This window comes from Artemia sp. Qi Xiang Cuo, chromosome 4 (genome assembly GCF_049724085.1).
Source record: "Artemia sp. Qi Xiang Cuo chromosome 4, ASM4972408v1, whole genome shotgun sequence".
Taxonomy (NCBI): Eukaryota; Metazoa; Arthropoda; class Branchiopoda; order Anostraca; family Artemiidae; genus Artemia; species Artemia sp. Qi Xiang Cuo.
Window position 1 is genome coordinate 80,259,098 of NC_142797.1, and position 13,619 is coordinate 80,272,716.

Here is a 13,619-nt window from a genome sequence, read left to right on the forward strand (position 1 = left end):
GACCCTTTTTCCCAAAATCGTTCGATCAAAATTTTGAGATAGTCATTTTGTTCATCACAATTGAAAGGCCTAATAACTATACCTTTGGGTATAACATAACCACCCCACAGCCCCAGGGGAAAGCTCTTTAAGTAAAAAAAAATTGCCCATTGTTTGCGCATAGTATTTGTTATTGGGATGTAGGCATACATTTTCGGGTGGGGGGGGGATTTTCTGCTGGGCGTTTTCCAAAGGGTAATTTTCCATGGGGAGGAAAGCTTCCAGGGCGTGAGCTTGTCAGGGGAAATTATACACTGGGGGAATTTGCCAGAATTCTTATACAAATTCTTTTTATGTGTCTTGCTTTCTCATTACCGTCTCAATTTTACGTTTAGAGTGGTTAAGAGTAATAATCCGGGGTAAATTTTCACCGGCATTGAATTGTCTAGAGGATATTTCCGTGGGGAGGGGTTTCTCTGTGGAGGTGGGGCCAGATTCCTGGCATTATTTAAAAAAAGATCAGAAATTAAATAAAAAAACAAGTTTTTTCAGCTGAATGTAAGGAGCAACATTAAAACTTAAAACGGACAGAAATTTTTACGTTTATAAAGGGTGTTTCCCTCTCCTTAACACCTCGCTCTTTACTCTAAAGTTTGAATTTCGTCCCAGTTCTTTAATAATGACCCCTGAACCACAAGGGCCGTTTAATTAGAACAATAGAACGCCTTTTTAAAAGTACTTAAAGAACTTTTTCAAACTTGTAGTACAAATTTTTCAAACTTTGTACTTAGTCGAGCGCTTTTTTTTTCAATCCAAGTTAGTGCGAAGACAGAAAAACCTTTTGCCAACAGATAGAACGAAATCCTGCTAAATAGAAACCCTTTTATCAACTTTGAAGCTACATTTAGGATAGATATTGGAAGCTAGTTTGATGAGACCAAATAGGTACCATATTTATGCAAGGCAATGTACCTTAGCCAACCTAAAGATTTGGAGGAATAACCTAGGAGTTCTATATGTTCTCTATGTGTCATAGCATTTCAGTAATCTCAAGAATTAGCGCCTTCAACAAGTTTTTGGATGAACCGTCTGTTTTTATACAAGTTCCATTTGAAAGATACCTGGTTATGCTAGTGAGTTTCTGCACCGTCACTAGAGACTAAACACAGTGTCTTGACAGGAGGAAGACAGGTAAGCTATTTTTATTCCAATTAGAATTTGCAGAAGATGAAGCAGTCTTCTCGTCAATTTTCACAAAATATTGAGCGGATAATCTCTTGTATGCCCCGGAACTATCCACTTAAGTTGGAGTGAATTATACATATCGCTTCCTAGGGAAAAGTAAAACAAATGCGTTGACTTGGCCATGTCCTAAGAATACTCAATGATCGCATCATCAAGCACGTTTTCTAGCTGCTTCTTAACCCTATTGACACAGACGCCCTGGCGGTCAATTGAAGAATTGGTGGGAAACTGTCTAAAAAGACCTTGACACCATTGGTGGATTTCGAAAATTTTGCAATAAATGGGAGTGCTTCTGGCTCCGGTTTTCTTAAGAGCTGGCACATGATCGCGACAAATGGTAATGAACTATACGGAGTCTTCTCGATACAGGGTGAGGCGTCAGCTTTTGGTCCAGCATCAAGTACAAGTAAGAATGAATGTGATTTTATGTCACCGTAACCCTGAACATGGCTGGAAACTTTAGAGTAATACATTTTATTTGCAAAATGGAAGATTTTTATTAAAGTAATTTTTATAAATTTAAAATATCTGCTAATTTTTTTAGTAGGATGTTGAAGAAAACATCCATACAACTTATTTTGACTTCAAAATAAACCATTAAAATAAATTTAAAAATAAACCTCTTCCATTTTGCCAAAAAAAAATATATAAAATAAGAATTTAAAATAAACCATGGTCTAAAAAGAACTTGTTGCACACACAATATTGGTCTAGTGGGCATATTCCACCCTTAACTGTCTTAAAACTTTCTACAAAGGCCTATCCTGCCTTTTGATAATTTGTACAGGTGCAAGCTAAAAAAACAAAATAAAATAAAAAAATCCGTTCTCGCCGCTTTCAACTCCTGAATAGATGAATCTTGGCTCCTCGATTTTTTCACTTTAGTAAAATCTTTTGAGAATACAGTATCAACATTTGCTAACATGAGAAATTAATCAGAAGTATCATCGACATCCGTACTCCTCTGAAAAATCCTAAAATCGGTGAAAATATTATCAATAAGAGATATTGGGGGATACCAAACGAAGGGATTAAATGAACAACCGGAACATCGGATAATATCATTGAAGGCCTAAGACATTTGTCCAACAACGGCGTTAGAGAGGTGAGGTCCTGTGAAATCTGTCTACATAGATTATCAATCCTCATATGATTGTGACTCCAATACATAGTGAAATGTTCAGATTTCTTCTAATTGTGCCTATGAAGATTTAGTATCCGAGTGTGGTATTATCATAATTTGGAGCCACACTTCCCGGGTGTTCCATTTTGTTTTGCCCCTAGAGGTCTATTATTGTGATTGTACATTCTTTCGGGCTTTTATGGTTATCTTAAAATGGGCAAAAGTGATTTTAAAAATTCCTCTAAGTTAAATTACCTAGCACCTAAAACAATTTCTAATTAATTTTATCTGTATCCAGAAGACACTAACGAATAATACATCACTACATTTTTGAAAAAAAGAAAAAAAAAACAAAAACAAAAAAAAACAAGAAGGTTGCCACTACTTCAAAATGCAGACTAAAATCTAAATGCACCGATACTAGTAAAAGAAGTACTTACAAAAATTTCAACTTCATCGCGAAGAAGAATCGAATCAATTGAGTAGCTCACCTCAAGTGAACTAAAAATATAAAATAGACATGATTAAAAAATTATTAGAAAAAAGGCCTTTCAGTAAGATAAACAATAAAGAAAATTAATATAAACTCCGACAAATGTCACATTAATGTTTGACACCGTAACACCATTTGACACCGTGATTAAAAGACACCATGTAAGTTGTCAATGTTTATGCAATCAAGTATTATGAGCATAACGTCTTGAACTACAAAGCACAGCACAAGGATAAGATAAGATAAGATAAGATTTATTGCTGAAAAATGGCTATCACAAGCCCAAAAGGGCCGAATTCGCACTTTAGCGTCAAATACAGCGAAAAAAGAATAACAAAAACAAACAATCGAACAACAACAGCAAATTATAAAAGGGCTAATTTAAAATACGTAAAAACGTTAAAAACAATAACAAAGTACAAAGTAAACTAATAAAATTAGAAGGTCAATGTCGTCATAAAAAATATAACAACGTCAAACTTCAGCAAACAAAAAAAAATCAAAAGTTAGTTGGTGACTAACAAACATAAATATAAAAACCCCCAAATTTGCAAAATGGGCATTAAATTAATAACTAAAGGTAAGGAGCGAGTGAGGGGGGGGGGGGGGCAGCGGAGATTAAGTGGTTGAAAATGTCAACTATTTAAGGGATAAAATTTCTTCCATATCTTTCCGTGCAAACTCTTATGGGGGCGAGAAGGGGGATTTTTGTTGACACAGAACGCGGGAGGTGGGGTCGAAGAGGTGAATATTGACCAGGGAAAAGAGGAGTTGTTCGAGGGTTATGAAGGGCATTGTTAGCAAAACGCAAGGTAAATTTTGCTCTCCTGTACTTAAGGGTGACAAAATTAGCTCTCCTAAGAAGGGAAATATAAGGTACTGTACCCTCATTGAAGATAATTCTTAGGCACCTTTTTTATACTGCCTCTATTCTGTCCGACAATTCAATGGAAATGCCAGGATGCCAAACAGGACAGGCGTACTCAAGGGTTGGGCGTACAAATGACAAGAAAATCCTCAAACAGTGCGATTAAAATTAAATTTTTAAATTTTTTAAGGAGTTTAAGGAGGGAAAATGCGGCATTTGCACGTTTTAAGATGTCATTAATATGACAATCCCATTTTAAGTCGCATGAGATGGTAACGCCCAGTAATTTCATAGTGGACATTTCAGGGGGATTGGACAGGAGAAAGAAGGAGGAGTTTTAAGGAAATTAATAGTAAGAACAGTTGACTTTAAAGGGTTGACTTTCATATCATCAGTAAGAGCTTCGGCTGATATCGATTCCAAGATGTACATTGGGTTGCTTTTGGAATTTTTGGAACATGTCTCTAAGACAGTAAGATCATTAACGAATTTCCATCTATCCGGGAAATAAACACCAAGGTTATTTATCATTGTAAGAAATAAAATTGGACCTAAGAGGGTCCCTTGGGGCACACCATTATAAATTGGGAGGGGATCAGAATATACATTCAGGTATTTCACGACTTGCGTTCTGTTAGAGAGGAAAGACGCAATTATTCTAATTAAGTAAGGGTCAACTTGAAAGTCATTAGATAGCTTTTCTAATAGTGTAATGTGGTGGATTAAATCAAAAGCTTTTTGCAAGTCAACAGCGATAACATTGAGCCAGGTATTGGGTTTTTCGAGTGTTTTGCATATTGTGTCCATAAGGTGAACAAGATAGTGGGTAGTAGAAGTAGAGCGTAGGTTTCCGAATTGTCTTTGGTCAACATTTGGGATTATTTTTACTTTCAACCACTCAGCTAAAAAGCTTTCATAACTTTGAAAAAACTGGAGTAAGAGTAATGGGACGGACACCATCAAAATCTTGATTTTTACCTTTCTTTTTTACGGGAGTAATAAAACCTAATTTCCAACAATTTGGAAATTTACCAGTAGAGGTAATTTCATTAAAAAGTAAGGACAAAGGTTCTGAGAGGTTGTCGGCAAAGGCTTTAATTAGTACAATCGGAATGTCTAATGGACATGTACTACATTTTTTAATGGTTTAATTTTTGCCTCTACATCCAAGGGCGAAATAACGGGAAAATTGAGAGAGCACAAATCATACGGAGTGTCAAAAGAAAGGAGAGGGAGGTTCTGAACTATGGAAGAAAGAAACCTGTTAAGATCATTGGCTGTAACTGAAGGGTCTTCTTGGAAATGAAAATCTATATTATTATGTGTTTCCCACAAATTTTCTCCATTCTATTATACCATTGTTTTGGCTTTGTAGATAATAAATCGTGGACTTTGCATTTATAATATCAAGAAGCAGATTTACGTATTTCTTTTTTTTTATGTTTAAGCAGTGAGTTAGCTTTCGTTGTTTTATAACTCTTAAGTAGATTCAATTTAAATCTAATTATTTTTTTCAATTTGCTAGTAATGTACGGTTTGTCATTAGAACATGTTTTTATTTTTTTCACAGGGAAGGAATCTATTCATTTTGTTTTAATCGGATTTTAGAATTCGGAGACTTTAAATGGATGTCAGGCGAACTAGATTCATAGGTTATTATAAAATAAAACAATAAAAATAAGTCGATTTTCTTACTGACCAATGAAAAAAAGAAACATATTTATGGTACATTGCTCTTATACAAAGATTTGAACCAGCGCAGAGCTAAGCTTTAGGACTAGATTTCCTTTTTATTCGTACCTTTTTTTAACATTTTTTTCTTACAGGTCTTACCATTATAAAAACGCATAAATAAGACTTAATATTTATACACACTCTAAGTAAAGCTATTCTAATATACTTATATTAAAATACCATAATTCCTGGTTTTAAGGAAAGGAAATATTTATTGCTATTAAAAAAAAATTTAAGATTTTACTCAAAACCAGGTGAGGGTTCCAATAGACAACACTAATTAGAGTGCTGTATCTGGGGTTTCATATAAATTCTATAAATTACTAATATCCATTAAAACACACCCACGGCTTATTTTGCTTGATATAAAAAATTACTTGTTTCCTATAAAAATTCAATTGATTAATTTATTTCTTTTTGATTTTACTGGCAACATGCTTTGATTACAGCACCAAGTGGCTTCATTAATACCACTAATATTTTGAGCAAATTTTTTACTTTAAAATCGAAATATAAAGTTTTGCGAATATTTTTTCCGATTCAGAATTGACGCCTGGAAGAACTTTCACAATTATGATGGTAAATGTATCAAACAGTTCGTGGTAACGAACCTAAGTAAGGAGCAACCCGGCTCAATAGTAACCGAAGCTCTAAAAAACAGGAATTTTGATATAGATAGATATATCAAAAGAATTGGCTTATTATGCTTATTTCAAATATATATATTTCATTAAGTTTAGATCTACCCATCAAAAGATACGAGCCTGAAAATTTGTCTGATTTTCAAAAAAAGGGAGAAAGACCCTCTAGAAGTCCTAGAATTTTAATGAAAATCACACCATTAGATTCAGCGTGTCAAAGAATCCTATTGGTGAAGTTTCAAGCTCCTGTCTGCAAGTATGTGGAACTTTGTAATTTTTGCCAGAAGAAAGATCACAGATGCGTGTTTAATTTGTTTTTTCTTTGTTTTCCCCAAGGGTGATCGCATCGATCCAGTGGGACTAGAACGTTGAAAGAAAGCTCATTCTAAAAAAAAATTGAAGTTCTAGTGCCCTTTTTAAGTGACAAAAAAATTGACAAAAACTTTTTCCCAAGCCTCCCTATTTATTATAAGGTTTAAGGTTTGTCCCAAATCTTTAAAAACAACTCCTGAAACACAAGGGTCGTTAGAACGAAATTGGAGGGCAACTAGGCTCCCTCCCACGCCCCTTTTTTCCACAATCGTTGGATCAAAATTTTGAGATAGCTTTTTTTTCCAGCATAGTTGAAATTTTTTTCCCAAACATATTTTTTTCCCAAAGTCACCCGATCCAAATTTTGAGATAGCCATTTTGTTCAACATGGTCGAAAATATGATAAATATGTCTTTTTGGATGACTTAATACCCCGAAGTCTTCGAGGGGGGGGAGGGCTGAAAGTTATGAACTTTACCCAATGTTAACATATAGTATTGGTTATTGGGAAGTATACAGACGTTTTCAGAGGGGATTTTTCCTGGTAGGGGAGGGGGGAGTGGATCGGGGGTTATGTGGGAGGATCTTACCATGGAGGATCTTACCTTTCATGGGAGAAGGAACATTTCTATGAAGGGGGCACCGGATTTCCCAGCATTATTTAAATAAGGATCAGAAATTATATATAAAAAAACAAGTTTTTTAACTGAAAGTAAGGAGCAACATCAAAAATTAAAACGACAGAAAACATTAAGTATATGATTGGGTTCATCCCCTAGTCAATACCTCGCTCTTTAAGCCACAGATTATTTAGTACTTTCATAAGAGCTATTTATTCTAATTAACGGCATTTGTGATTAAGGGGTCATTTTTAAAGAATTGGAACAAAATTCGAACTTTAGCTTAAAGAGCAAGGTCATTAGCTTAAAGAGCAAGGAACTAGGGGGCGAATCCTCTAATATAAGTATTAAAAATATAAGAATATAGAGATTCGTTACGTAAGTTAATTCGTAAGTAACGTATATTTATTACTAATAAAAACGTTCGTAAATAAAATTAAACAGGTTTCGAGAATGCCATTTAACCAAATAAAAGTAAAATTAATATTCAATTTTTTTTTAATTATTCATGTACGATTAACCAAAATGAAAACCTGAATTAATTCAAAAACGTTCAAAAATGAAATAAAAACGACGTTAAAACTTAAAACGAATAGAAATTATTCCGTAATATGAAAGGGGCTGTTCCCTCCTCAATGCCTCGCTCTTTACGCTAAAGTTTGACTTTTTCACAACTCTATTTTTTTTTAACAATGAAAAACTTTAGCGTAAAGAGCGAGGCGTTGAGGAGGGGACATCCCCTTTCATATACGGAATAATTTCTGTTCGTTTTAAGTCTTAACGTCGTTCCTTACTTTCAGTTAAAAAAACTTGTTTTTTTTATTTAATTTAGAATAAACACTTCCATCCATCAGCTACATTCGTTTTCCTAAGTTTAGCGAGCTTTTTGCAATGAAAGGGTGCCTCCCTTCTAATTTATGAATCATTTTTTTCCATTCCAATTATTCATTTATCCACAACTTTGAAAAGGTTATATCAGCTTTGCCTCTCACAGAGAATGTCTGTTTTGGCTCTACTCTACTTAGCCATGCCTTGGCTCTCAAGTCTTCCACCAAGTTGATTAACTTCAAAAATCAACGGAATCGAAATACGGACACGAAAATATTTTGTGCTATAAAATTCATTAAGACAAACTGTTGCAAACAAAGAAAACGGATGGCAATTTTATTCTATTGCCTTTTAATGAGATGGATATGATTTCCTTTAATTACCACAAAGTTTGTGCAATTTTGGCATCAATGATGAAATGACTGCACGAAGCTCTTTTTCTACAGCCAAACGAGCACAATAATTCAGTTTTGTTTCAGCTAATGCAGAAAATACTGTTTCGTGTAAATATGATAATGCAAACGCTGTCAATAGTTCTTAAGCTGTATTTGACAAACTATTATATTGACTCTTAACATCTAACCAAAATTGAGTAAGAGATGCATTCTGACATGTTTTTAAAATAATCATCACAAGCTAATTAAGTCAAGTTTTCTTTCTCATTACTTGTCAATTCAAATTCGTCTTCTTCGTCGATAAATGGATTATTTATAATTCAACATTTATTTATAATTCAAAATAATTCAAGAAGTGAATTAACAAAGTATCCAAATATTCAACGAATGGGTTTGCTTCTATATGATCTTAGGCGCATTAATTTAAAAGCTTAAACACATCAAACTTATCCTTTTTCCAAATTTTCTGTCCATAGCTCCACTTTTTAATGAATGCTTTCCTTTTATCCTTTTGAATAAATAGGAGTATTTGTGACCCTCACATCAATTTATTCAAAAAACTTAGTTTTCCTAAAATTTTCACCAAACAGGTCAGTTTAATAATTAAATTACCATCGGGTGTTTTCATTTTAATTAGTGCTGGAAGGCCAGTTTCGTTTCCTGACACTGACTTTTCACCGTCTATACAAGGCAAAAGGCAATTTGTCCACAATGTGTCTTTCTCAATTGTCCATTATTATATTAATCGTCGTTAAAATTGTGAATTTTAGTAAATATTTAACTGGATATGGCTTTTCCAGAAATGAGTTTGCAGTTAAATATATCTTCAGTTATATTATTCTCTTCAACGCATCAACAACATCCAATTATATATGCGGATATAACTACATAATTTGCTTCTTCTACTTGCAAGGCTAATTTTGTAGTGTGTATCTCAGAAACTAATTGATCACATGGATTATCTCTAATGATCATCTAATTGATCATCCATGAATGGAGTATCCAGCAGTATCTATAATTCTTGCTAGTTTTGCCGAGAGATATCAAACTTAGCTGTTGTTCAGGCTGGGCCTCTAAATCCAGTCAATCGCGAAAGGGTTAAGATATTTTGCGTGACTGCGCAGTTTCAGTTTCATCTAAGTTTTTTTTGTAAATCCTGGCTAATATTTGTGCCTCCCCTTAAACTAGTTCATGCCTCCCTAGGAAGGCTCGCCTCCCAGTTTGGAAAACACTGGCCTAACAGAAGAATTATGCCCCTTAACCTTTTCGGCTTAGCTTAATATAAACTCAAAAATTACCAAAAGCCTTTTTAGTAGATTTTTGTTCCAATTCTTTAAGAATAACCCCTGAATCATAAACACCGTTTAATTAGAATAAATAGCTCTTTGAAAGTACATAAAAAACTTTAGCGTAAAGAGCGATGTATTGACTAGGGGGTGAACCCCCTCATATTCGTAATAATTTCTATTCATGTTAAGTTTTAATGTTGTTCCTTACTTTCAGTTGAAAAAACTTGTTTTTTATTTAATTTCTGATTGGTTTTTATACAATGCTGAGAAATCCGTTGCCCCTTAATAGAAAATTTCCTCCAAAGAAAGATCCTCCCACTTAGTCCCCTCCTTCCCCCTTTCAAAAGTCCCCCTAAAACGTCTGTATACTTCCCAATACTCTTCCCAATACTTCCCAATATGTAAACAATGAGAAAATTTTATAACTTTCAGGCTTTCCCTGGGGACTGTGGGGGATTAAGTAATCCTCAAAGACATAGTTATTATATTTTTCGACTATGCTGAACAAAATGGCTATCTAAAAATTTTGATCGGATGACTTTGGGAAAAATGAGCGTGGGAGAGGGCCTAGTTGCCCTCCAATTTTTTGGTCACTTAAAAATGGCGCTAGAACTTTTATTTTCCATTCAAATGAGCCCTTTAGCGATATTCTAGGACCTCTGGGTAAATGAAATCACCCTTGGGGAAAAAAACAAACAAGCACGGATTCGGGATATTTCTTCTGGGAAAAATTACCTAATTCCATTTTTGTACATATGAGCTTGAAACCTCTACAGTAGGGTTGTCTGATAAGCTGAATCTGATGGTGTGATTTTCATTAATATTCTTTGACATTTAAGGGGTGTTTCCTCCTTTTTTGAAAATAAGGCAGATGTTCTCAGGCTCGTAATCTTAAATGGGTAAGACTAAACTTGATGACACTTATACGTTAGAAATAAGCACAAAAACCCACATCGTTTGATGTATCCATTGGTACCTTACTTACAGTTCATTACCACGGACTGTTTGAATCACAGATTTTAGTAGAGGGGACCCTAAAGCCCCCACGAGTCACCCCTGCTGCCACCTACAACTTTTTTTAACACCATATATTGACACGAGAACCACGTGGTTTATGGTTTTTGTCAGTGAGAATGAAAAAACAGGAATTTTCTCACTTGAAAAACCATGAATTTTGTCACATTTATGTCTGTTTTTATGGTTTTTGTCAGTGAGAATTTGAAAAACAGGAACTTTCTCACATTTTTGTATGTTTTTATGGTTTTTGTCAGTGAGAATTTGAAAAACAGGAACATTGTCCCATTTATGGATGTCAACAGCAATTCATGTCTGTTTTATGGTTTTCTCAGTGAGAATGAATAAACAGGAACTTTCTCACTGAGAAAACCATAAACCACGTGGTGCTGTCACGAGTCAGGACACCTGTGCTGTCGACCTCAATTCACCTATCGTGAATCAATAATTCCCCTTAGAAACAACAAATTAATTTCCCCTTTCTTGACAGATCAATCAATCAATGACATCATCTGTCAGACTTTAAAAATTTTCGCCTAGAAACATTTCTCCAGGAATAGATTCAAATCATTAATGTTGCCTCGGGAACAGTTCTTTTGGTCGAACTCCAAAGGATATTAATAACCAAAGGCCATGGAAACAATTCGGCAAGAAACATCTTAGCGATGAATTGTTTTAGCGCGCGAAAAGGTTTCCTATTAATTTGAAATGCGTTAGCGCAGGGATGCCAATACCAAAGGAACACGCTGAATTTGCGTTTAGTGATTATTTGGGCGAAACCGTTTTAGACAGGTTATGGAACTATTTCGGCGAAACAGATAGAGACATTTTAAAAGAAGATTTTTGAAGAGATTTTAGAAGAGAATTTGAGTGTGGTCGTTATAATACACAAGTTTCATTTGAACAGAGTTGTGAGGTCCTCTAACCCAACCCCAAAGGGTTCCAATCCTCCTACCCCAACCGCGAAGGAAGCCCCCGGTCCTCAAAAGCCCCCCAAGCTCCCAAAGGCCCTCCACCGGTCCCCAAATGTCCCCCAGGCCCCCAACTGCCCCCCGGACCCTCAAAGGCCCCCCAAGCTCCCAAAGGGCCACCGGCGCCCCCAAAGGCCCACCCAGACCCCCAAAGGCCATCCCCGGGCCCCCCAAAGGCCCATCGAGCTCCCAAAGGACCAACGGGGTCCCAAAGGCCCTCCACTGGTCCCCAAATGTCCCCCAGGCACCCAAAGGCCCTCCCGGCGCCCCCCCCAAAGCCCCATCGAGCTTCCAAAGGCCCACCCGGGTCCCAAAGGCCCTCCCCCGGTCCCCAAATGTCCCTCCGGACCCCCAACGGCCCTCCCTGTGCCCCCAAGGCCCACCGGTCCCCAAATGTCCCATCGGACCCCCAAAGGCCCTCCCTGTGCCCCAAAGGCCCTCCCTGTGCCCCAAAGGCCCATCGAGCTCCCAACGGACCAACGGGGTCCCAACGGCCCTCCACCGGTCACCCTCGGTCCCCCCGGCCACCGACCGCCCGCCCTGTGCCCCCTTTCCCAAAGGTGTCTTGCCCTTCCCCAGGAGAAACGTAATCCGACCGGGCCTTCCATGGGCCCACACTTTCCCTCCGGACCCCCACCGGCCCTAACTGTTCCTCACCCATTCCCCCGGTAACCCCATTCCCTCCAGACCCCCACATAATCTCCCAGTGCCCCAAAGGCCCTTCCGTATGCCCCCATTCAATTATCAGACAGTATTGTGACACAATGGATAGAACATATGAAATTATTGATGAACTTGAAGCCTTGGCAGCCACAATTAGCAATGTAAGTTCTGTTTTCATTTTTTATTTTAAAAATAAAATTTTTTTACGTGATTACCCTCTACTATATTCGGGTAAACCCCCCCCCCCTTAACAAAAGTCCCTATATTATGTTTATACTCTATAAAAAGTGAAAAATACGCTCTTTTTTCATTACGTAAACCCCATCCTTCCTTCCCCCTCTGTTTACGACCTTAATTCTAGCAAAAAGAAATAATTTTCTTTCGTTATATTTATGCAATTTTAAGTGTCTATATCCTAGCTAAAAGCGATCATTGACTTCCGTCACTGGTGTTATTAACCGAACCTGGTTTTGACACAATGCTCTCCGGCACGAGGCCTATAATTAGCTGTCATCCTTTCCCCTCTGTGTTGACGAACGCAGCGTCAAAAGTCAAAAAGAACTGTTTCTCTGTCAAAATTAAATCACTTTGAAGCAATTGTAATAATTAGGCGCAGACGCAATATGCTATTTTAGAGACCCAGTAAAATCTCGTTATTTTCAAATTAAGATCTAACAATATATTTAGGACATTGGCGAAAGGGGGAGGGGGCCATGCCTCAATTCTATCGCCATCATTGTAAGGTGAAAACAAACTGTTTCTTCGCGTGAAAAGTAAGGGGGGTGAGTTTAAGAAAAAGATACATTGCTTTATTATGCGTAAATTGAATAGCATTTGTACCATATCTTGCGGGGGCGGGCGGGGGTAGGTGCCCAGGTCTGTTCTCCGGGATATTGTCTGTGGGGGTTATTTCCCGTGGGATGTTTTTTCTGGGGGTGTGGTAAATACCAGCTATCGTAAAAGGATATAGAAAGATAAAAAATACCGTTAATACTTTAAATGCACCAAACAAGGCGTGCACAATGCAGATTAAAACCAGAAAAGAACAGAAACGCTTAAAAATAAGAAATTAGGCCGATTTATATAGGCAGGCTTTTGAAGGGCTCAGTGAGCCGTAATTCTCAGATTCAAAAAGGATGCAATTAGTATATTTCACGAAACCTGATTTGGGAGGTGTAGTTTGCTTTTTGGACTTTTCAGAGCTAAGATTCTTAGTCACTCATTGGTGTTTGTTGTCTGAAAATTAGGGTTTGGGATGTATAGTTTGCTATTTCAGTCTTTTCTGAGCTAAGGTATTATAGTCTTACATAGGTGAATGTTGTCTGAAACAAATAGTTTGGGATGTGTAATTTGCTACTTCCGACTTTTCATAACCGCATTTCTTAGTCTTTCATAGGTGTATGGTGTCTAAAACCTATGATTTGGGATGTGTGGGATTGCTATT

General features: G+C 36.7%; 2 protein-coding genes across 2 annotated transcripts in view; one reads left to right on the forward strand and one right to left on the reverse strand.

The window, feature by feature from the left end:
- Positions 1-10,282, reverse strand: part of LOC148953478 (uncharacterized) — a 30,279-nt gene extending 19,997 nt beyond the window's left edge. The window contains exons 1-2 of the mRNA XM_089087973.1: positions 10,263-10,282; positions 2,788-2,848 (exon numbers count right to left, since the gene is read on the reverse strand). Coding sequence (XP_088944099.1) covers positions 2,788-2,848; positions 10,263-10,282 — 81 coding nt within the window. The remainder of the gene's footprint in view (positions 1-2,787; positions 2,849-10,262) is intronic.
- The window catches only part of LOC148953479 (uncharacterized), a 10,199-nt gene continuing 6,862 nt past the window's right edge, over positions 10,283-13,619 (forward strand). Inside the window, exon 1 of the mRNA XM_089087974.1 lies at positions 10,283-10,302. Within this exon, the coding sequence (XP_088944100.1) occupies positions 10,283-10,302 (20 nt within the window). The remainder of the gene's footprint in view (positions 10,303-13,619) is intronic.